Raw genomic sequence first — 21,749 nt, 5'->3', positions numbered from 1 at the left:
GTTTCCTCATTACAGGTACAAAATGTTTCTCACAGTGTTTGAAATAATCACTCATCTCAGCTTTATAATTTATTTAATGTTTAAGTGTTTTACACAAATCATTTAATAGATAGATTTTACCATTTGTCTTAACTACTATAGTTTCCCGACCTCATTCTCGTTTTCTCAACTTTATTCTTTGGCAACTTTTTTTCTGAGAAATCGTTTTAACTTTTGTGTGTGTGTGCGCGCGCGTGCGTCCGTGTCCGTGCGCGCGCGCGCGCGCGCGTCTGCGTGCGTCCGTGCGCGCGTTCTGTGGGCTCCACTTGATCTGTTGTTTGCGCAACACAATCACATTTCTTTTAAGCGACAGGGTGTCTAGACGCACACGTGACCGGGCGCGTCAATGCGCACTGGAGACTGGAGACGGAGCAAGGGCACCCAAACCATCCGCCTCATTCGCAGACTCGGAGCCGTTCACCCCCCTCGAGATCACTCGTCGGCTCGCTTTCTTCCACACAGGACGCGGAAACTTCGCGTGCGATACGAGGCTGGATTATTCCGCTGCTCGGCGGCCGTCGGCTGGTAAAATAGGCTACGAGGCTCGGCGCCTGGACGGAACCCGAGGGTCTGTTCTGGCGTTTTTTTCCCCCTCCTTTCTGGCTTTCGACTCGGGTTAGAGCTCCCGGATCCGCTCCCTGGCTTCTAACAGGCGGCGGACCGCATCCTCTGCGCACCGGTGGCACATTCGGACGTTAAAGGATAAAACGCCTCGTGAAGCCCGGCGGACAGAACCCACTTTGTGCAGTCGGATCAAGGGTTTTTTTTTCCCGGATTAATGCTCTTGAAGACGCGGCGACGGGCTTCGCGTTTCATGGGATAACTGTGGTAGCTCTCGGCTTCATTAGGCCCCAGTTCGTCGGATTTCCAGCACCGCCGATGCGCACTGGCAGCAACACGCTTTGACGCTCCGTGCTGAAAATCGACGCCGCGTGTGTTTAACGGGGTCAGACCGCGGCGCCAGGCGGCTCATCGCCCACTGAGTAGCTGCAGCACGTTCCGTCCACATGCCGCTGTTTTAGCCGACCCCCTGCCGCTGGAGAGGTGGACGCGCTGCTCGGCTCATTCCCGGAGGATCGTCCGGAGGTGATGCTTCTTTATCCCCGGAGCGAACGCTGACTGTCCCGCGAACCTCGACTGATTTGGGTCATCCGGTCCGCAGACGGAACGGAGACTGGCGTATGCTACAGAATCCCTCTGCGCGTCCGGCTCCCCGTTTCTCCGCCGCGTTCTCTCAGGCTGCTTGTCTTTGCCTGGACTCAGATCCCGGAATCTTCATGATTTGCGGACACCATGCTCGTTCTTTAGCCGGGAAACCCTCTTTTCGTCCCGCATGTTTAGGACCAAACGATCGGGGCTCGTCCGGCGACTCTGGAGGAGCCGTGCGCCCGTGGAGGGCGACGGGGAGGTGGATAGAGGGACGCATGGCTCGGAGGGCTGCTGCATGGGCAAAGCGACAAAGGTGGCCAAGTCCAACGCCGGGTCCGAGGCTGAATTGAAAGCGTTGACCCACTCGATCCTGAAAAAGATCAAAGAAAAACAATTAGAGGTGCTTTTGCAGGCGGTGGAGTCCAAGGGGGGCGCCAGGAGCCCCTGCTTGCTCCTGCCCAGCAAAGTGGACGCCAAAGTGGGTCAACAGTCTTACTCTCTCCCCATGCTGCTCTACAAAGTGTTCAGGTGGCCGGACCTCAGGCATTCCTCGGAGCTGAAGAGGCTGTCTTGCTGTGAATCCTACGGGAAAATCAACCCGGAGCTCGTTTGCTGCAACCCGCACCACATGAGCAGGCTTTGTGAACTAGGTGAGCTGGGTTCTAATGATAATGATAATGATGCTGTTGAACGGCGTTTGGTGCATGTTCAGTGTCAGTTTCTTATCGGACTGCTCGCTTCTAATTAGACTAATTCGAGTGACATCACCTCTGTTGGCACACGTGTCTTAAGTTTCCGTAGGGTCGAGCTCGACCTGTGTGGGAAACGCGCCGTCCTCGTGTTTCCGTCACCGCGTCGTCATAAACTTTTATTATGGCGTCGCGTTAAAAAGCGGACGCCGAGTTGTGATTTCTTAGCAGAGATCACGGCAGGCATTTCCAACCCGGGCAGGGCTTTACGGTCTTTCCGCGGTGAAGTTTCCACGCTCTGTGAGTGTTTGCGTGTGTGCGCGCGCGTGTGCGTGCGCGCGCGCGCGCGCTTACTTGGCGTCCTGGGCAAAAAAAAGCGAGCGGGGCCCGTATCTCAGTTTGTCCTAGACGCTGATAGTGGCCCTCCTGGCGCCAGGCGGCCCCCTGTTTATCTGCCTGCCAATGAAAGGCAATAGCCGCCCGGCCACGCTCGCTCACTGCCTCTCCGGGCTGAGCTGACAGACACAAACCCCCCTTTTCGCCCCGAAGAATGACAACACTTATCATAAAGTTCAGATCTCTCACTTGCTTTTTTTTCTCATGCTCTTCTCTCTCTCTCTCTCTCTCTCGGCAGAGTCCCCTCCTCCTCCGTATTCGCGCTATCCCATGGACTACCTTAAACCACCAGGTGAGTTCGACCTACGTGGAAAACATCAATGCATGTGTTGTCTTATATTCGCAAAACAGACACGCGCAAACACACGCACACACACACATCCATGTGCCGTCTTATGTGTCTGACATTACACATGCATATAGTCTTACCCGGGGCTCCTGCAGTTCATTGGAGAGTGCGTGTGTGTGTGTGTGTGTGTGTGTGTGTGTGTGTGTGTGTGTGTGTGTGTGTGTGTGTAGGAAATGTTGTGTTGTGATTTATGATAGCGGTGGAGTGGCACGCCTGGCTGGCTGGGCAGCTCTAGCATGGCTGGCAGCCAGGACAAAGCAGCACAAAGTTGAGATACCAGCTATAGACTGACTGACTGACTGACTGGCACGTCACCAGGGGCAGTGTGTGTGTGTGTGTGTGTGTGTGTGTGGGAGGGTGGGGGAGTTGCATGGCTGTTTGTTTGTGTGTCCATCTATCTATTGTGAAAGACTCAGACAGACAGACAGTGGTGCCAGTCTGTCTTTATCAGCTGAATTAATCATCAGATTAGGCCTTCACCACCGCGCGCCTCTTGTTTGGGTTTGTTTTATGGACCGGTCGAAGGCGGCCGGGATCTCATCCGTCTTTTTTATAACAAGCTTCGCCCCCGGTTGTTTTTCGCGTGCGACTTCGCCGCCGGGTCGCGCCGTTAAGTCCGCTTTAAAGCGTGCCACATTTCAGGCCATAATCAGAGGCGCCCCCGCTTCGTGTCGGGTATAAACGTCGTCTGTCAGCGCAGGAAGAGCACGCAGTCAAACAATGGCCAGTCGGCCAGTTAGTGGAGAAGGAGAAAGTGGCTTTCAGTGAGTGGAAACAATAGGAAGTCATAGCAGCTGCAGCTGTGGCTCTTCACCCCCCCCCCCCCCCCCAACCCCCCTCTCCCTCCGCCTTTGTCATCTTTATTTACCAGGCGTCAGTGATATTGTTTTACCTGAAAAGCGTCTCCGAAGCCTCAAACACGAGGCAGAATGGATCCAAACCGTTGAGTGACGCGTGCTTTATGCCGATCTGATGTCTGCCGCTGGTGCGGGCGCCTCGTTCGGAGACTTTCCACTGTTGGGGGGGAAACAAAGGTAAATAGGAAATGCACGCTGGATGCAGACAAAGGAAGTGATTACACAACACATGTCACCACCACCCCCCCGTTTCCCCTCCTCGAGTGAACTGAAAAAAAAAAAAAAAAACGTGCTCGAACTGGATGTGGGAAATAAACGCGGCCAACGACAGCGGCACACGAGGAAAATATCATCAGGGGCCCTTGTCTTCCTCCGAGTGGAGTCTTAAAATACTTCTTTAAAGCCTTGTGTTGTCGTAACTTTAGTCGTCGCCTCACCTGCTCCTCCATTTCCTTGTTTAGTTGCATTCAGTCAATGCAGCTGCAGCTGTGGTTAATCAAAGGAGACTCTGTCTGTCTGTGTGTCTCAATATTGGAGACGGTGGGGGTGAAAGACAACATATATTAATAGGACAATGGAGCAGGCTGCACACACACACACACACACACACACTGGATAGATTATGCAGAAAGACAGGTTTTTCCCAAGTGCCTCAGGGGGCTGTCAGTCATCAACTGCTTCTCATTACTGTAGGCTATTACAATTTTCTCCCCTATTGCTTGTATGTGTTTTATATAAGGCTGCGTTAAAGCGCCACCGTGTTCAGAAACACGCATAGTTGCATTTCAGGCGGCTTCAGATGTTGTGTACATCTGCCTGCGGTGGATTTCATGATGGTTTTATGATGTCGGCGAGCAGGAAGCGGGGTCGTTCGCGTCGGGGTGCCGGTCCGGTCCGCTCCGCTCCGGCGGCAGCGGTCAGTATGAAAAGCGGCCTGGACGTGAAGCGCCGCCTTGTTCCAGCTGCGGGCCGACATGAATCACAGTCTGTTCAGCGCTTTCTCTCTGATGCCCCTTCAGTCCTGTGGTCGGCTGTGAAGCGTTGCCCGGGAGACCGGGGCAAGGCTGCTGGCGGCCAATGAAAGCGGGCCAGGTAACGGGCCGGGCCGATCCGGGCCTCGGGCCTCTCTCTCTATTACTTCATCGCTGCTGCCGCTCCGCCCAGAGGATCTCCAGCACCGCCGTCCACGTGGACGACGCTCGATGAGTCCGAGCGGAGCCGACCCCTCGCTTGGCGCCGCGCATGAATGGACCCTGGGTTGACGTTGAGGGAAAGGAATGTACGGGTACTGAACGCTAAAGGCAGCCGTCCTTTGGTTCAAGCTCCAATTCTGCGTCATGTTGAAACTAGTTGAGGGGCGTTCAGACGCAAAGGCCTCATGCGTGTGTGATTTAAGGACACACACACACACACACACACACGAGGGAGCAAACAAAAACATGGCCGACTTCGCTGTCGGTGGAACTGCTCTGACTTTTGGTTGAGGGAAGCTGAGTAACGGGAGGCTCAATTATCAGAGCAGTATCTCAATTAAAATGGGAGGCCCCGAGCGCGAAGCGTCTTCTAATATCGGATCCGTGTTTGAATATTGAGCAGGGATCAGAGTCCCGATCCCGAAGCATCTTTCCAGATCAGCAGCGCGTCTACGAAGAGCTGTGTTGCTAGCGTTCCTCCTGAAGCAGTGGATTATGGGGGATTATCGTGTGTGTGTGTGTGTGTGTGTGTGTGTGTGTGTGTGTGTGTGTGTGTGTGTGTGTGTGTGTGTGTGTGTATGTGTGTGTGTGTGTGTGTGTGCGCGCGTGCATGTGAGCTTCATCGTCAGCGTCTTCATTAGGCATTGATTTCACTGGAGTGATTGATGGCCTCACAGCTGCTGCTTTGCCGTCTCCATTCACACACACACACACACACACACTTCACTAATCCAAAGTCTCTCTTTCTCTCTCCCTCAGATTCTCCAGACTCTGGACCTTCATCCAGTGATACTGGGGGAACGACGTACTCGGCCCCCGTGGGGCTTTCAGGTAAACACCAGTGTTTTCCTTCATTTTCCTGTTCTACCCCTTTCGTTTCCTTCTCTCATGCATTCCTCCCATCACACACACACACACACACACACACACACACACACACGCGCGCCTCCCTCCGTGCTTGTGATGATGAGGCCGTGATTGTGGGGGCCCCTGCTTCCCCTCTGTAATAAAAAGCCAGTGAAAGAGGCTCGGTGTGTTTCTCCCACATCCCCACGAATTCCTCCCTCCTGGCTCTTTGAACAACGCGCCTCTCTTCTTCTCCCCTTCCTCTCCCTCTCATCCCCGTTCCGTGTCGCGTTGTAATGGAAGACAAACACGACAAGCCGTTGTTTGGAGAAGAATGCGCCGTGTGCGTGCGGCGGCGGCGGCGAGGGGGGGGGCGAGGGCCGTAAAAGCAGGGCTCCGACCGACATGCGACTGTTTGTTTGGGTGTGTTTGTGCGCACAGGGGACGCTTTGTGGACGCCTCGCGCTCCTCCGGGCTCTGTGTGTGGGTGAAGAGCGAGACACGGGAGCCTTTCTTCCCCCCTGCTCGCATGCAGTATGTGTTTCGGGCTTCCTCGGCTTTTCTCCCATAATCCCCCTTGGCAGCGGCGCTTTCCTTACTCAGCGCCCTGTCCGCAGGCTACGGGGCCGAGGCGGCGCTCATGAGAGGGAGAGCTTGTTCTCGGGCCGCCGTCGGATCGGCCCGTCCTGTTCCCCGCTCCCCTCCGCCTCAGATGGTTCTCATTACCGGGCCTTTAAAGCCTGTTTTATGTCAGTTGGTGTTCGCTGCCCATTTTCCCCCTCCTTTGTTTGGTGGTGGGGGGAGGAGGGGGGGGGCTGCCCGCGTATATATATGCCTGCGTGTCCCTAGATGGGGGGAGAGATTAGGGGAGGTTGCTTACAAGAGCAGCAGAACCAAATCAGCGTCTCCTCTCCTCTCCTCCCCCCTCCCTCCCTCCCCCCCCTCCCTCCCTCCGTGCATTAACTAAAGACACATTTCAGGCCCAGTTCAAACGGTGAAACCCAAGAACTGGCGTCTTTACAGGCGCCCCTGCGCTTCCCCCCCTCGCCGAGGCGCGCACGCCGCCGCCCCCCTCCTCCCCCGTCCTCCTCCCCTGTTTTTCTTCCTGGCGAGGATGACATAGCAGCGGTGGCCGGCGCGGCCGCTGAATGGGCCTCCTCAGAAAACGCCGCCGGGGTAAAAAGGCCAGGGCGCGATGGCCCAAGCGCTCTGCCCCCATGATTTCCCTGGCAAAGCCGGGCCAGAACAGACAAACAGGCTGCTCCGTTCCTCCTTCGCTCCCCACACAGGCCCTCTTTGGCTCCATCCCTCCTCTCCTCCCTCCCCCTGGGGCCCCGACAAAAGAAACATGGCTCTCCCAGAGGCCTGCCGCTGACCTTCTAATTCACTCACCCTCGCCTTTTTACGTCCTCAGACGTATTTGCTGAGAGGAGGACTAAAGAAAGAGGAGTGTGGCTTTAAGGGAAGACGACTGAGAAGAGTTGTGCTCCACTTTCTCTGCATTGCAATAAAATAATTAGATGCTTTTTGGCTTTAGGAAGGAACTATAGTAGATTAGTAAATGAGCTGTGTCTATGCTATGAATTAGACATGGGCATTTCCCTAATTCCTCTGGTAAAAGTACACATTCTCCTCCGCCAACCGGGCTGGAAGGAGTTAAGTGAGCTGCGACAGCGACAAGAGCAAATGCAAACTAGGCTGCCTGCCAGGCTGCCAGCTCCAAAGCTTCTCGTGCTGGCTCACGTCATCAGCCTGGAACAGAGCGGGGGAGGAGGGGGGAGGAGGGGGCCCGTGGCTGCAGGCCTGGAGCCGGGTGTCAGGGTGTTGATCTCGGGGTGACGCGGGTCGAGGGCCGGGCCTGGGGGGGGGGGGGGGGGGGGGGGGGGGGGTGAAGGGTCGCCCAGGAAGCGAACAGAGGGATTTTGGGGAACTGGCGGTTTGTGGAGTGGTGGTGGTGCCGGCCCGCCGGGTCAGAACCGAGCTTTAGTGGATGCACGAGGTCCTGGCGCTGGGTCTGTGTGTGTCGCTGGCATGCCTGCTGGTGCCAGGGGGGACTGACCCCGAGGGCCCACGTGTAAACGGATCCAGTCCACACACACACACACACACACACACACACACACACACACACGCGGATAGAATGACCTGGTGCGAGTCCTGGCGCACGGCCGACTGTCACACAGGAGCTTCCTCCCAGTGCCAGTTAAATTTAGGCTGCGTCGTATTCTTATACCAGCAGCCAGTCCCCTCGCCGGACAGACAGTCGGGCCAGTCCTTCACCCAGTCAATTAGTCATCCAGCGAATTGGCTGCAGTTATAACCTTCATCACACACTGTGACAGGGATTAAATTTAGCCGCGGCATCCCGGCCCATTAAATCCAACCCGTTCTGGGTCCGGGGGACAGAATAGGCCCCGCGCGCTGTTTGTTGTTTACAGGAAGCGCGCTTCGGGCCGGGCGGACCCGCGCCGCCGTCGGCCCAGAGGAAGCGATCCTTTTCGGCGTCCTCGGAGATCGGAGGCGCTGAGGAACAGAGCGGCCTCAGTCCGCGCCGGCTGCCGGCATTCCTGCCTTGTTTGGGTTAGCGTGGAGAGGAAAGGGCTGCGCAGGATGTGACCTCATGTCTTTGAGGAAAAGGCGAGCGGACAGGGAGGCAGCCGAGGCCTCGTCTTGACGGAAAGCAAACACCGAAGTCCACCAAGCAGAAAGAAAACAGGGAGGAAGGAAAGAATGGGTTTAAATGTAGAGGCCTAATAATCCTCCCTTATCGCGTGAGTCTTCTTTTTAATGGTCGCCTGCTCAAACATTAAGAGGGAGGAATGAAAAGGGAGAGAAGATGGCGGCTTTGGGTGGGGAAGCGCGACGGCCAGCAGCTCAGCCCTGTTCTCTGTAATTTGGAGGTTGCGTGTTCGCCAGCGAGCGGAGCCGGGCCGCTCCGAGCCGGGCCAGGATCTCTCATTACTCCCCACTTCCTCTCCTTGCACGGCAGCCAAGCCGCCACTTGGCAAGGGATTTAATTTTGGTTTTGGCCGCCCCTCCGCTTCCCCGCCCTGTGTCATTATGCTGCGCAAATCGAAAAAGCAGCGCGCGGCGGCGGAGGATGTGGAGAGGGGCGAGAAGACGAGAGCAGGCGGAGGAAGTGGAGCCGCGCCGTCGTAGCGCAGCATCCAGATAGCGTTTCTGGTGAAAAACGTGAGCTCGCCGTCGCGTAGTTCCCCTGATTGAAAGATCGGCTGCGCAGAGTTAGGCCTGAACCGGAGCTGGAGGGACGCCCAGAACAAGATAAACATTGTTTTGGTTTTGCAGTCGCCGTGTGGAAGTGGATTTTGACATTAGCTCAGTGCATGAAGATACGAACGAGAGCGTGTGAAGGGGAGAGAGGGAGGGAGGGGGAGAGGGAGAGAAGCCCTGTTTAGAAGGATGAAGGAGCAGAGGGGGATAAATGGAGACACATTCCTGTGTGTGTGTGTGTGTGTGTGTGTGTGTGTGTGTGTGTCTCCACCCTCGTGCCTGCTCATTCATGTAGGCAGCTCGTCTCTTGCATACTCAGACTGCAGGTGTGTGTGTGTGTGTGTGTGTGTGTGTGTGTCTCACTCTGTCTGTTCGCAGTCACATCTCTGTAACAGACCACATGAACACACACACACCCACACACACACATACAGCGGCGCGTAATTATTAATAACAAAGCAGCAACTAAACAAAAGCGCCGGCCACACACACAACTGGCTCTGCTGGTTGTCTGTCGCCGTCTGTGATGTCTCTATTTAGTTCCCACGGTATTTTCGCCGCCGTGACAATGCGGATGATTGTTTGGCTTGTCTGTCCATCGGCCCATAGCGCCGCACGTCTGATCGTGTGTGTGTGTAAACGGCTCCGGGAGACCGAGCCCGCGGGTCAGTGAGACGATGACATCACGCCGCCTGCCTGGCACCGTGTGTGTGTGTGTGTGTGTGTGTGTGTGTGTGTGTGTGTGTGTGTGTGGGTCAGCATAGTAATAACTAAGCAGAAGGACAGAGGTGCTAGAGGGGAACAAAATGTCCTTTGTTGAGTCCTGTGATTACCCAAAAGGAAAGATGCATTTTTAATGATGAAAACCTTGTATTTCATCTCGGGCTCAGAAAAACAACATGCAGACACACGAGTCGTGTAATTATAGCAGAAGCGTCCACTCAGAGAAAATTACACCGCAGATGGAGGCATTAGGCAAACGCGCAGCGTTTCTTCCCCTTATCTCCTTCCTGGTCGCGGGCCGGATGCTTCATGTTAGCGTTAGCGTGTCTGCAGCTCGTTCCCTGTGTCTGTGCTTCTGAGAGGAGTCAGATCGCTAGATAGCGAGACGGTGCCACTCCCCTGTGTGGTTTTCCTGCCACCAGGGCTCATTTACGTTTCCTGGCTCGGGGGGGGCGAAGACACGTCTTCTTTTATAACCTGTCACCTGAGGAGGCACTTCCTGTGTCAGCTACTAAAATACAGCCCTGTTCATTATGAATCATAAACAGGAGTTCACTGGCCTCTGTAGCTGGCAGCTAGGCTGTTAGCCTACACCCATAGGCTGCTGTAGCTTTGGCTGTCCAGCTGATCAGTCACATAATGACACAGATCTTCTGACCTTTCTCTTTCTCGCGAGGCCTTTTCTCGCTGTTGAGGAATACAGGGGGGGGAAGCGCTACAGACAACAGGTCGGCCGCCGGCTCCTCGAACTTGGATTAACTCGCAAAGTCAAGCGGGCTAAATGTTACAGCTAACGCGGGCAGAGGGAACAAAAGGAATGCCTTCGGTGACCCTCGACCTTTGGAATAGACTTTTCCCGGCGAGAGAGCGGGTGTTGACTTAGAAAATGCGGCCCTGTGAACAGTCCTTCCTTCCTCCCCTCCCTCAACTTGCTCCCTTCATCTCCCCCGTTCCTCCGTTCAGCCCCGCGACGTCTCCGTCCTCACACATTCAAACCAGAGACTGAGCTCTGAGGCGCCGATACGAGGCAGGTCTCCAATCTCCTCACCATTTATCAATAGCGATAGAGTCGTGTGTGTGTGTGTGTGTGTGTGTGTGTGTGTGTGTGTGTGTGTGTGTGTGTGTGTGTGTGTGTGTGTGTGTGTGTGTGTGTGTGTGTTATTCTGACTGTGTTGACTAAGAATAGTAGTGACCCAGTGTCTGTGGAGTCAGGCAGAGGTAATGATTAACCTTTCCAGACTGTGTTTCTGGCCCCTGAGAGAAACACCCAGTGCGTTGCCGTCACCCCACCCCCACCACCTCCACCACCCCCATCCCGGCTGTCCCTCCTCCCTTCTACCATTTGTCTCGGCTAGCGTAGCGTCCTATCATGGACCATTAAAATCCATGGGGAAGCCCGCAGCATGTGTGTGTGTCTGCCAAATCCTTATGCTATGGATAAAATATTTTGCCCGTAAATATTCACAGTATGCCTCTGATGAGCGTCCCTGTTTGTGCATCAGCTGATCCATCCATTAAACGCATAGGGGACGTGGCAATATGCTGTTTTTGTTTGCACAGCGCTGGTAATGGCTGACGTCCATGCGACTAGCACCAGCTGCTTCTACGGCTTCTTGTATCGTAAAGATTCCTTTAACAAGGCCCGTTATCGTACGACAAACAAACCTGGGACTGCTGCGCTCCTGTCTGTCTGCCTTTTATTAATTTTTTTGGGGGGTGGGGGGAGGTGTAGGTTATGTGTCAGCCACAGGGGCATGAGCCAGAATAGGAGAGAGCAGAAGCAGACATGCAGAAAGGGCCGGCGTGACAGATGGCCCCGGGCTTATCTGCAGCGAGGAGAGGCCCGAGACGCCCGGGCTGGAGGGGAGAGCAGGCAGGCAGGCAGGCAGGCAGGCAGGCAGGCAGACAGGCAGGCAGGCAGACAGACAGACAGACAGACAGACAGACAGACAGACTGGGACAGTGCTGGAAAAACTCTCTGAGGACAGAGCGCCTGGCCACAGACGCTGTAACGACATCATCAGGCAGCTGCAATAGAAATAGTCAGGCTGTAACGCGAGGAGCGCACACACACACACACACACACACACACACACACACACACACACACACACACACACACACACACAGCAGCGTGTTAAAAAATTTAAATTCAGTTAAACGAGCCTCGCACTCGCAACAAGGTGTGTGGATGCGTGCGTGCTCATGAGGCGTAAGCTCATCTGCTGTCGGGACAGGCTGTGAACACGGCCCGCAGGTGGAGGAGTCGGAGCAGAACAGGGACGGGCCGGGCCGGGCTGAGCCCCGGGCCGCTTCGGGCCGGACAGGCGTCTGCAGCTATATTTAATGTCGCGCCATTGTTCCCTTTGCGACGGTGACGTGGTTAAACGTCTTAACGCTAAGACGCCGCCGTCGGAGACGCGAGGCCTCAGGCTGAAGGCGCTTGTGTAACGTTCTCGGCCCCGTCGGGTACAGTACAGCAGAACGTGTGTTTGAAACCGATCTAATGTAAATAGTTTAGTCTCTATTTCCATTAAGGGACTAGAACGCGACTGCTTCACTGTTGCTCATCGCGCTGCCTCTCCTTCCCTCTGCGGTTCTCACTTACTACCACTCTGAGTTCGTGGGGGGAGGGAGGGAGGGAGGGAGGGAGGGAGGCGAGGGGAGGGGAGGGCCGGGCAGTTAGTGTAGTCCTGAATAGCAGGGTGTTTTCAAGCTGCAATGACAGGCTCAGACAGGCAGCCGCTCTAATGACCTCTGACGCCAGGCGCTGTCTCTCTCAGCAATAACAAACGCACGCACGTGCACGTGCACACGCGCACACGCGAGGCCCCACAGGTGAGCTCCGCCACCAGGCCCACCATCACCCGCTGCAGCGCACCCCCTCCTGCACCTACGCGCACGAGAGAGCCAAGCGTCGGGAGACACAAAAGACACATTTTTCCTCTTTATCTCCGAGATAAATGCTGCTTTCCTTCGTTTAGTGGGAGATAGCTACCCCCCCCCCCCCCCCCCCCCCCCCCCCCCCCCCTTCCCCCGCTCCCACCCCCCCGCACCCCGTGAGCGCGGATTTACGATAAACTCCCCGAAGCCCGGCTCTGGCCAACTTCAAAGAACACAACCCCTCTTGTTTTATGGAAGGCATGCTTTCAGTTTTTCTCCCCCTCCTCACCCCTCCCGCTCCTGTCTCTCTCCTGCCAGCGTTGTCTTTTTTTTTTCCTCCCCCCGCGTCTAATGAAGGCTAATGACAGGCCGCGGTGAGTCCGCTCGGCCCGACGGAGATCCTGCCACATTAACGCTGCAGCGCGTCTCAGACGGGACCTTCCAAATTACTGGTTGCCTTCGCGGCCACCGCAGGATGAAACGGGGCTGGGAGGGGGCGGGCGGCTCGGGGTCAGATGGGAACCGACGGGGGCAATTGAAATGGCCCTGAGAGGGGGCTCTGTTCATTTTACCCCCCCTCACATATATTTCCTGTCTTTAAGCTTTTTTAACTCTTAAAGGTGTCTTTCTCCGGCCTGGATTGGAGTGTGTGTGAGTGACTGTGACATATCGTTGGGGGGGGGGGGCAATTAGATGATGACCTTAAAGGCACAGGAGACACTTAAAAATCAGGACAGGAAGAAAAGTCGCAAAAGTAACAGTGGAAATATGTGTGGAAAGCATTCCTCGGCCCCGCCCCCTCTTTCGTCTTCTTCTTCTTCTTCTCTCTCTCTCTCACTCTCTCGCTCTCTCGCCCTCTCTCTTCGCCTCCCTCTATTTCCCTCGCGCCTGACTGGCTCCCACTTTTCTAGCTGGAAGTAGCTTGGAGCCAGATTTCTGTGGAATAGAGATATGAAGTGGGAGCGAGCCGGCGCAGGAGGCACACTGAAGGGAGACAGGAGAGGTGGCGGGAGGGAGGGGGGAGAGGGGGGGGGGGGTCTGGAAACTGGAGCGTGGCCAACGCTAGGCCTGTTTTTTGCTCCACGCTCAGGGGAAACCTTAGACTGGGGAGGTTTGTGAGGTAACGGGCCGGACTCCAAGCGGTCCCCGATCCGTTTCCACGGTGACGGGCCGCGAGTTCCACCGGCAGGTTCCTACCGGGAGGAGACGGGGACAGTCTGCTGACGTCAGAGCGCCGCACACAGACAGACAGACTGACGATAAGCATCTAACGCTCAAACAAACGCCGCGCTGCGTGTGGACGCTTGCCCGCCCGCCCGCGCCTGAGCTGCTCCTCTTGTGCGAAGTCCAGGAATTCCAGCGTGGTTTTCCTGTGTGGCACAAATTAAGGATGACAGTGTAGTTTTGGCTCCGGACTAAAGCAAATTCCCCATTTCCCTTAACAGGAATAAGGAAGGAGTGGGGCACAAGGCGCAGTCTTTGAGTACTTTGGTGTGGCTTTAGATTCTTCTCATCAGGCTTCATTCGCATTCACTCACCTCTTCCCTCTCCTCTGTCTCTTTTTACATTTCGACGCTCGTTAACCCTTCGCTCGGCTCTGACCAGCTCCTTCTCCCCTTTCCCCCAGATTCCCTGGCGCTGCAGGAGTCTGGCGAACGGGCCCACTGGTGCGTGGTGGCGTACTGGGAGGAGAAGACACGCGTGGGGCGCCTCTACTCGGTCCAGGAGCCGTCTCTGGACATTTTCTACGATCTACCTCAGGGGAACGGCTTCTGCCTGGGCCAGCTCTGCTCCGACAACAAGTCCCAGCTGGTGCAGATGGTGCGGGCCAAGATCGGCTACGGCATCCAGCTGACGCGCGAGCCGGACGGCGTGTGGGTCTACAACCGCAGCTGCTACCCCATCTTCATCAAGTCGGCCACACTGGACAACCCGGACTCGCGCACGCTGCTGGTGCACAAGGTGTTCCCCGGCTTCTCCATCAAGGCCTTTGACTATGACAAGGCCGGCACCCTGCAGAGGCCCAACGACCACGAGTTCACGCAGCAGCCGCGCACGGGCTTCACGGTGCAGATAAGCTTCGTGAAGGGCTGGGGGCAGTGCTACACCAGACAGTTCATCAGTAGCTGCCCGTGCTGGCTGGAAGTCATCTTCAACACGCGATAGCAGCGGCCTTCCTCCTCCTCACCCTCCTCACCCTCCCCTCACAGACTACGCCCACCCTCCCCCCTTTCGGTTCCAGAGGTTCAGCGGAAAGAAAAGACTGTTTTAAAAGGAGAAACTATACGATTCTGATGGACTTTGTTTAATAAATGACTAAGATTTAATTAAAATAAGAGGCGAAAAATGTATTTGTTATATATAAATATATTATTAATTGTAAATATGAAGACATTTTATATGCATCATTATTTATGTATTGTGCAATGTGTTGATGAAAAAAGAAAATAAGATGCACTTTGCTTAATATAAATGCAAAACAAAGAAATGCCAAAATAAAAAAAAATTACAAATAATGTTTTCATCCAGGTATATTCATTCAAGTTAAACTTCTACGGTATATAATACAAACTGGATCAACATCTCAATTCCTAAAAACCTCTTAATGTTGTTTAAGCGCTGGCTCTGGGTCACGGTAGGACTTGATGTGGATCATAAAAGCGTTTCCCATGAGTCAGACTGTCTCGTGCCCGTTCTTACAGGCTCATTACGCCTTTTAAAACGCTTTTCCTGATGTATTTCGGGACAAATGTTCTTCTTCCTTTCGGTCATTAACCGACTCGTGACATCACAGCCAGGAAGCAGCGGTGACAAGTCTTAGGCACCGATACGTCCAGAGAGGATCTGACTTCCTGGAGGTGGTTCCTCGTTTTTAATGAGGCAATGACAAATGCATAAAGGATTTGTGGCGCTGCTTTGGGGAAATGAACACTAGAAGATTACGACTTCACGTAGACATCTTAGATATGAGAGGATTGGACTGAAATATGTGATTAGGGACGATGGCCTATTTACGACCTATTGTATTTCCGAAAACAAGGCAAAGCGAAATGGATTTCCTTCTAACAAACCCATTCCCTGCGTGTGTGCCTGTGTTTGCGTGTGTCTGTCTGGGCCTCGTCCTGTTGCTAGTCAGATGGATGTCTGTGAAGAGGATTACTACTGTAAGCCTGCTTTACCCACACACACTGTCTCAAAGACCTACATTCACAAGACCCACTTTTCACGCTTTCCAGCCCCCATTCCCGTCTCTGTTAACGCTCCGATTTGATTCAGAACAAAACAACATGTTCAGTGACTCAGGGATGAAAGCGGAGCGTGTCACACTCCGTTTTCCTCCCTGTTTCCCTGAGTTTACCCAGAGAGGAATTAAACTTTTGGAACAGCCACAGTTTACTTTCACCATAATATTTCATACCCTCTATCATATTAATTATAGGGCCAATTTTTGTTATTTCAATTATGTTTGCAATCTGCTCTTTGACACATTGCGCTTCAAGCCTGTGTCTGTACGTGTGCCCTCAACAATAATCCCGAGTCTGTTAATCGGAGCTTTGTGTGTGCGTGAGAGAGAGGAATGGCCTTCTATTCATGACTTCCCTCAGACAGGGTGACCCCGATTCTGCACAGCAGTAATGCCATTAAAACTATTACAGACTTCAGCAGCATGTTCATGTGCGGCCTGTTACACATGTAAGCTGTTCATATGAGCGGCTTCGAAGAAATAGGATGGTTCCAGTATCCTCAAGATATGATGGAAAAGGAAATCAAGACCCTTTGAGACCCTTGTTATACTTTTATGATGGAAAATCAAGAAGATAAAATTGTTAGTGTTAATCAAGTGGCTTAAATTAGATTCACCTACACCAGCAAAAAACACATTGTACAATGAACACATGAATAATACAATCTTAATTTTTAGTTATTCTTTAAATTAATATTTTCATTGTATTTCTTACATTTATAATATGTCCTTTACTAATTACTTTTTTGATGATCTTTTTAAATTGTTCTTGTCCTTGGTGATGTTGGTGAAACAGCGCCCCTCTGGGTCGCAGCGGCTGATGCGTGTTAGACGACCAGTGTGGTGAAAAAGGGTATGACACCCCAAAAGGCCGGGCACAGGTCGTGGCCGCTGAAGACAGGTAAAGATGGCGGCCGTTGGTTAAAGAGCGTGGCACACGGTCAGATTCCATGCAGTGTGCATTCGTTGGCTCCTCAGGTGTCTGCTCACTGTCAGTGAATAGTGGCTGCTTATTTACAGTTTTTCCAATGAACAACCTGACATCTTCAGACCTGGAGGACGGGTCGAAGGACGGGGTCGCGGCCTGAGGGGGCGGAGCCTCCAGAGCCCGACAGACAGACAGGAGCCGCTTCGTGTTGAGTGTGAATGTAAGTTGACCTTTGGCGACGGTCACCTGAAGTGAGCGTCCTCTTGAGTGGCGATCAACTGAATAATGCTCTTTGGGTGTAACGTGATTCATGCGCTCTACAATATGAAAGGACCTGTATCAGCCTTGCCTAGACATAAAGCCAGCACCCCCCCCCCCCCCCCCATCCTTCTCCCCTGAGGCGGATAAGACGGTCTGTCTACGTGCCTGCTCCCAGCGGGGGGTGGGAGCTGCTGGTGGGGGTGGGGGGTGATGCTGGTGCTGGTGTGGGGAGACGTCTAGCCATATCTAATAGCCCGACGCGTCGTCTGGAGAAGGGAGCGCCCACTTCTGCCGTCCTCATGCTTATGTGGCTGCACCGCGGCACTGCAGCCTCCACCGAACCCAAGATCAGCTGACTGGGAATTCAGCTTGTTGAGCGTCATTAGAAACATTCTGCGCCCTTTCTGCGTGATAGATCGGGAGCCAGTATCGATCGGTTGCTGGGAAGACGCACGCACGCACGCACGCACGCACGCACGCACGCACGCACGCACGCCGCCTCTGTGTTCGCTGATTGCAGTCGCAGCTCCAGTCTTGGAGTTCAGACGCCGGGACTCATTCATCTCCATGCCAACGGCGGGTAGCGCCACGTCTGAGCGGACGGATGAGCTTTGTGACGTTTCTACGGCAACTTTCTAAACTCGATGTAGTCGATGTAGATGCCAGTTAGAGGAGGGGAGAAAACATGTAGATGAGCACGTTAATCAGCTACCTAATCAGTGCATATAATCACTGCTGGCTCATATTCTGGCTGCTAAAACTCATTTCTCTTCTGAAAGAAACAAGTCTCTCTCTCTCTCTCTCTCTCTCTCTGCCTTCATCAAATGTTAAATGTTTATCACAACCACCTCAGGACGAGACGTCAATTTTAACATTTCATTGTTACTTAAGCAACATCTCTCTGGCCCCAATCGCTCTTTACAATATTGACTTTGAAGTGTGGAGCCGCTGAAATCGTGTTTTTACCGAAGCATCAGTAAGTAAACAATCTCCCGCGACTCTGCAATTTCTTCTCAACTTTGAGTAAATATGCCTTGCACAGATGAAAGGGAATAAATCTGTGTTTTAATTAAAGTTGTGTGGAGAGAAACTGATATTTGTTTCCGATACTCAACCCTCACAACCAAACAGAACACAGCACAATAATCGCACCTGAAGGAATATGAGACAAGCTGGAGGAGACTCATCGAGGCGACAGAGCGCTGGCTTGACACACACACACACACACACACACACACACACACGCACACACACACACACACACACACACACACACACACACACACACACACACACGCACACACACACACACACACACACACGTTACCGCCGCTGCCCCTCACAGTTTGGTGTGAGACGACAAACGTCTCCACGTGGATTACAGCATTTCTGGCATTTTACAACCGGTTAGCACCACAGCGGCAAACGCGAACCCCTGACACACTCAACGTCCACGTCTCCACTCGCTACTGACACAGAGGAGGAAGGGAGACGTTTGCAAAAATCCGGGGCGATGACTGTGGTCACTGAGATGGATGCTTGGAGTTAAGGCCTGTTAGAGCCTCTCTGACTGGAGCCCTTCTGGGTTTGTTGGGGCCTGTGTTTATGTGTGTCTGGCCCTGCTTGCGCTGCCCGTGCTGCTGACTTGGTTGGATTCCTGTGTGGACTGGAGTAAATGAGGGCTGTGGAATGTGAGTGGAGGGTAATCATGGCAGACCTACAGGAGTAACCAGATACTGTCTGCCAGACTTCAGAGGAGCGGGAATCCCTCCACGCCGACACGCCACCTCCTGCAGGAGACGCTTTGGCTGGGACCTCCACCCCCCTTTAGTGTGTCCACACTCCCACCCTCACTACAGCAGCCTTCAAATCATATGTGGTTGCACTGATGTTAGGAGGAGACTTACCTCACACAGTTTTTGTTTAAACAACAAATTGGGATTTTATAAAATTTGACATATGATGACATATGAAAGATCAACTTTAGCTTAATAGTTTTCTATGTTGCATTAAAAAGCACATTTATTGCCGGTTGTGTCCTAGTTTAATGATTACATTTATTAATATAATATTAATATGCAGATCCCACTTTCATACAAATTAGAATCCAGAGACTGGAGCTAGAAAAAAAAACAGGCGGCATCACTAATAGACTCGACTAATGAAGGCGGAACCACGGGGGTGAGTGTCTGACACAAGCAGGAAGACGATCGACATGTATTTGGAGTATGAGCACACACGTGCACGCGGAGTCAGATCAAAGCAGTGGTGCTAATCCAGTAGTTAGGAGGAAAAGAGTCACAGAAAGATAAAGAATGAACATCCTGGGACGAATTTAGAGACAAGTGCAACTTCCGCTTTTATTCTAATTGCTTCCTGTCTCAGTAGCAGAAGAACCCAGGAAGCAGAGACGCCGCTGTCTGCTCCTCTTTAACACTCTTGACTGAGAGTACGGATAAATTCTGCTCATCAATCAGCCTGGGATCAACCAAAAATACCAGTTTACTTTTATGCTTTGCCAGGATGGAGGGAGTCTTGGTTTTCAGGCCTCCACATCCATTATGCTGCCATGGAGTCAAATGGATTTTCTCCTGTGGATTTCACAGCCATGGCGATTAACGTTTTAAGGTTTTAAGGTACTTCAAAGGCCAGATTCCTTCCAGAACCCGAGTCCCAGACGATCCACAGGCCTCGCTCGATATGAATTTGGTTGGAAACACTCCCATAGAGTCTGCGGGCTCTCCATTGTAGAGAAAAGCAGGACGTGCAACAGGGAGCCCCCCTGCGGAGCGCCGCAGACGCGGGCCGGCTCCGCGGCGGGCGAAAGTAAATACGCTCTGGGAAAGTTCAGCAACAAACAGACAGGAGGCTGTTTTGAGCGTCGTGATTCCAGCGGAAGCTGAAACAGAGTCTGTTTACCGCCCGAGGTTTAAATAAAACAGGAAGAGCTGATTGCTTTGGCATTGGGGCTTCCTGCGACGGGGCCGCGCTCACACACTCACACTGCGTCCCCAACACTTAACGCACATCCAGAAAGAATCTTTATAAACAAAAGACATGTCAAATTCAGGCTAATGCAGATTTCCTGCAAATTGGATGCATGGGCCCGGTGAGACAGTGATGAGTAAGTGGTTATCAGCGTCCTTCACCTCCTCCCGTCTGCACTTCTGCTGCGACTCCGCTCTCCTCCCCTCCTGTCTCCTCTCGCTCTGAGTGCTCTTTTCCTGTTGGCCTTTTTCTAAGCGGGAGCCAGCGGCGCTGACGTACTTCCGCGTCGCTCCGGGGCAAAACGGCGCTCGCCGCACAAACACGCGGAGACGCGATGGCACAAAGAAATCCAAGATAGCGGGGAAACAATGTCCACGGAGGCGAACGATGCCGGAGGAAGATAAGATCCCGCTGCCCACAGACTGGAAATAGAAATATGTTATGTCATTAGAAAAACACGCACGTCATTAATTGAAATAATAATTTGAATTAATAATTGAATAATTGTTTTTATGCTGTTTTTCAGACAAACACCTCACTCCAGATCCCACTCTGTCACATGTAATAGAGCTCATGATCAGCCAGGTGCTCCTTCATCTTAAACAGTTTCTCCCTCTGTTCCGCGTCTCACTCGGGTTTGTGCAGCGATGCCTGATATTGAATGGTCCTGAATGAAGCGCCGCACGGAGACTTTCAGCTGAGGTGAAGCAGATGCCGGCTTTCATCCAGTACCCGCCATCATTCATCACGGCCAACGGGGTTATTGAGGACAATCACAGAACGAGAGAGAAGCGTGCTGACAAGCTCTCTGCGCCCGATGATGTGTAGGTCTTTGTCTGCAAAGGGCCGGAGAAAGGGTTTTTCATCTCGCGTTACAGAGAAGATGTTTGTTGGATAAAAAAGATAAGAATTAGAAGAAGAAGAAGTTAAGAAAATACAAAACTGAAACAGTAACACGCACAAACTTTGTCTGTAGTAAATAAAGTTTCATGCTGCAGGTACATGGAGAAAAGTCAAGGCTTGTGTTTTGCTGGGTATTTAAGGAATTTATTCCATAATTTATTATTTTTATTTTATTGTATTTAATTTTAAGTTATTGTATTGTTATTGTTATGTATTATTGTTATTGTCATTTAAAAAATCCTCTAAAGATATAGCTGTCTAGAACTGCTGCCTGACTGATGTGAGTATGGTCTCACTGAAGAGAGTAGTATGTAATGGAAAAAAGTGTTATCGTCATCAAAAATATCAAAACATACCTAATTAATTAAAAGTTGGTTGATTAAGGCAGCCACATGTGAGCGTCCAGGGGTCAGAGACAGGGATGGAACTGGGGAGCCTCTGTTTCCAGTCCTATGCTCCACCTATTGAGCCGCCAGGCTGTATCAAATAATGCCATAAAAAAGTGTGAAGCCATAGTATGAAATCTGCAATAAAGACGTTTCAGGTTTGAGTTGTGGCTGAGCACATCATGGGCATAGACATAGTTCCAAGTTACTGTACACTTCTATAACTTCAAGTGGTTTCTAAGACCGAGGCTGAAGTCTGTGGGTGCGGCCCCACTGAGCAGAAAAGCTTTAGTCGCAGGGTATTGTTTTAAAGCAGCTTCAGTCAAGTCATGGGAAAGAAGGAAATAGTAAAACGTCCTGACAACACACTTGTCCTTGAAAACAGTGTTTTCCTTTGGCTGAGCGCGATCTGTCGCGTCTTCTGCTGCAAACAGGTCTTCAAAACATTAAGTCAGAACAAATGTCACCAAGGCCGGTCTCTCAGCACAAATAGAGGTGCAGATTCTAAGTGGAGACTGACAAACATTTATTAGCATTCATGTATTCTGAACGTCATGTACGTCGGTACAGTCCTACGAGCTTCTTGACCAGGACCAGAAAGATGAACAGATGATCCAAATAAGCCTGGCTCGGCTTTTATGGGCGCATGAAGCTGGTGTTTTCTAACCTGGAGGCAGCGGTGAG

At 52.5% G+C, this 21,749-nt stretch overlaps 1 protein-coding gene and 1 long non-coding RNA gene across 2 annotated transcripts; one reads left to right on the top strand and one right to left on the bottom strand.

Moving 5' to 3' along the window:
* The first annotated feature begins 334 nt into the window (after positions 1-334).
* smad7 (SMAD family member 7) lies at positions 335-15,037 on the top strand. The gene is made up of 4 exons (XM_029169399.3): positions 335-1,838; positions 2,512-2,565; positions 5,432-5,503; positions 13,983-15,037. The coding sequence occupies exons 1-4, from the start codon at positions 1,373-1,375 to the stop codon at positions 14,519-14,521; spliced, it is 1,131 nt and encodes a 376-aa protein (XP_029025232.1). The 5' UTR covers positions 335-1,372; the 3' UTR covers positions 14,522-15,037.
* A 3,621-nt stretch (positions 15,038-18,658) lies between these two features.
* Positions 18,659-21,275, bottom strand: LOC114867444 (uncharacterized). The gene is made up of 3 exons (XR_003787855.3): positions 21,036-21,275; positions 20,311-20,612; positions 18,659-20,198 (listed from the first exon to the last, which is right to left on the bottom strand). It is a non-coding gene; the product is annotated as an uncharacterized LOC114867444 (long non-coding RNA).
* Positions 21,276-21,749: the final 474 nt, after the last annotated feature.

The sequence above is a fragment of the Betta splendens genome, chromosome 12, assembly GCF_900634795.4.
Source record: "Betta splendens chromosome 12, fBetSpl5.4, whole genome shotgun sequence".
In the NCBI taxonomy this organism is placed as follows: Eukaryota; Metazoa; Chordata; class Actinopteri; order Anabantiformes; family Osphronemidae; genus Betta; species Betta splendens.
The sequence above is the reverse complement of the archived record's forward strand: the minus strand, read 5'-3'. Positions and strand labels throughout refer to the sequence as shown.

Bases quoted from the DNA above. Each gene is read 5' to 3' on its own strand.
- smad7 (XM_029169399.3), top strand. From the start codon at position 1,373: ATGTTTAGGACCAAACGATCGGGGCTCGTCCGGCGACTCTGGAGGAGC. The intron at 2,566-5,431 runs GTGAGTTCGACC...TCTCTCCCTCAG, and splicing joins GGACTACCTTAAACCACCAG to ATTCTCCAGACTCTGGACCT. The intron at 5,504-13,982 runs GTAAACACCAGT...CCTTTCCCCCAG, and splicing joins GGCCCCCGTGGGGCTTTCAG to ATTCCCTGGCGCTGCAGGAG.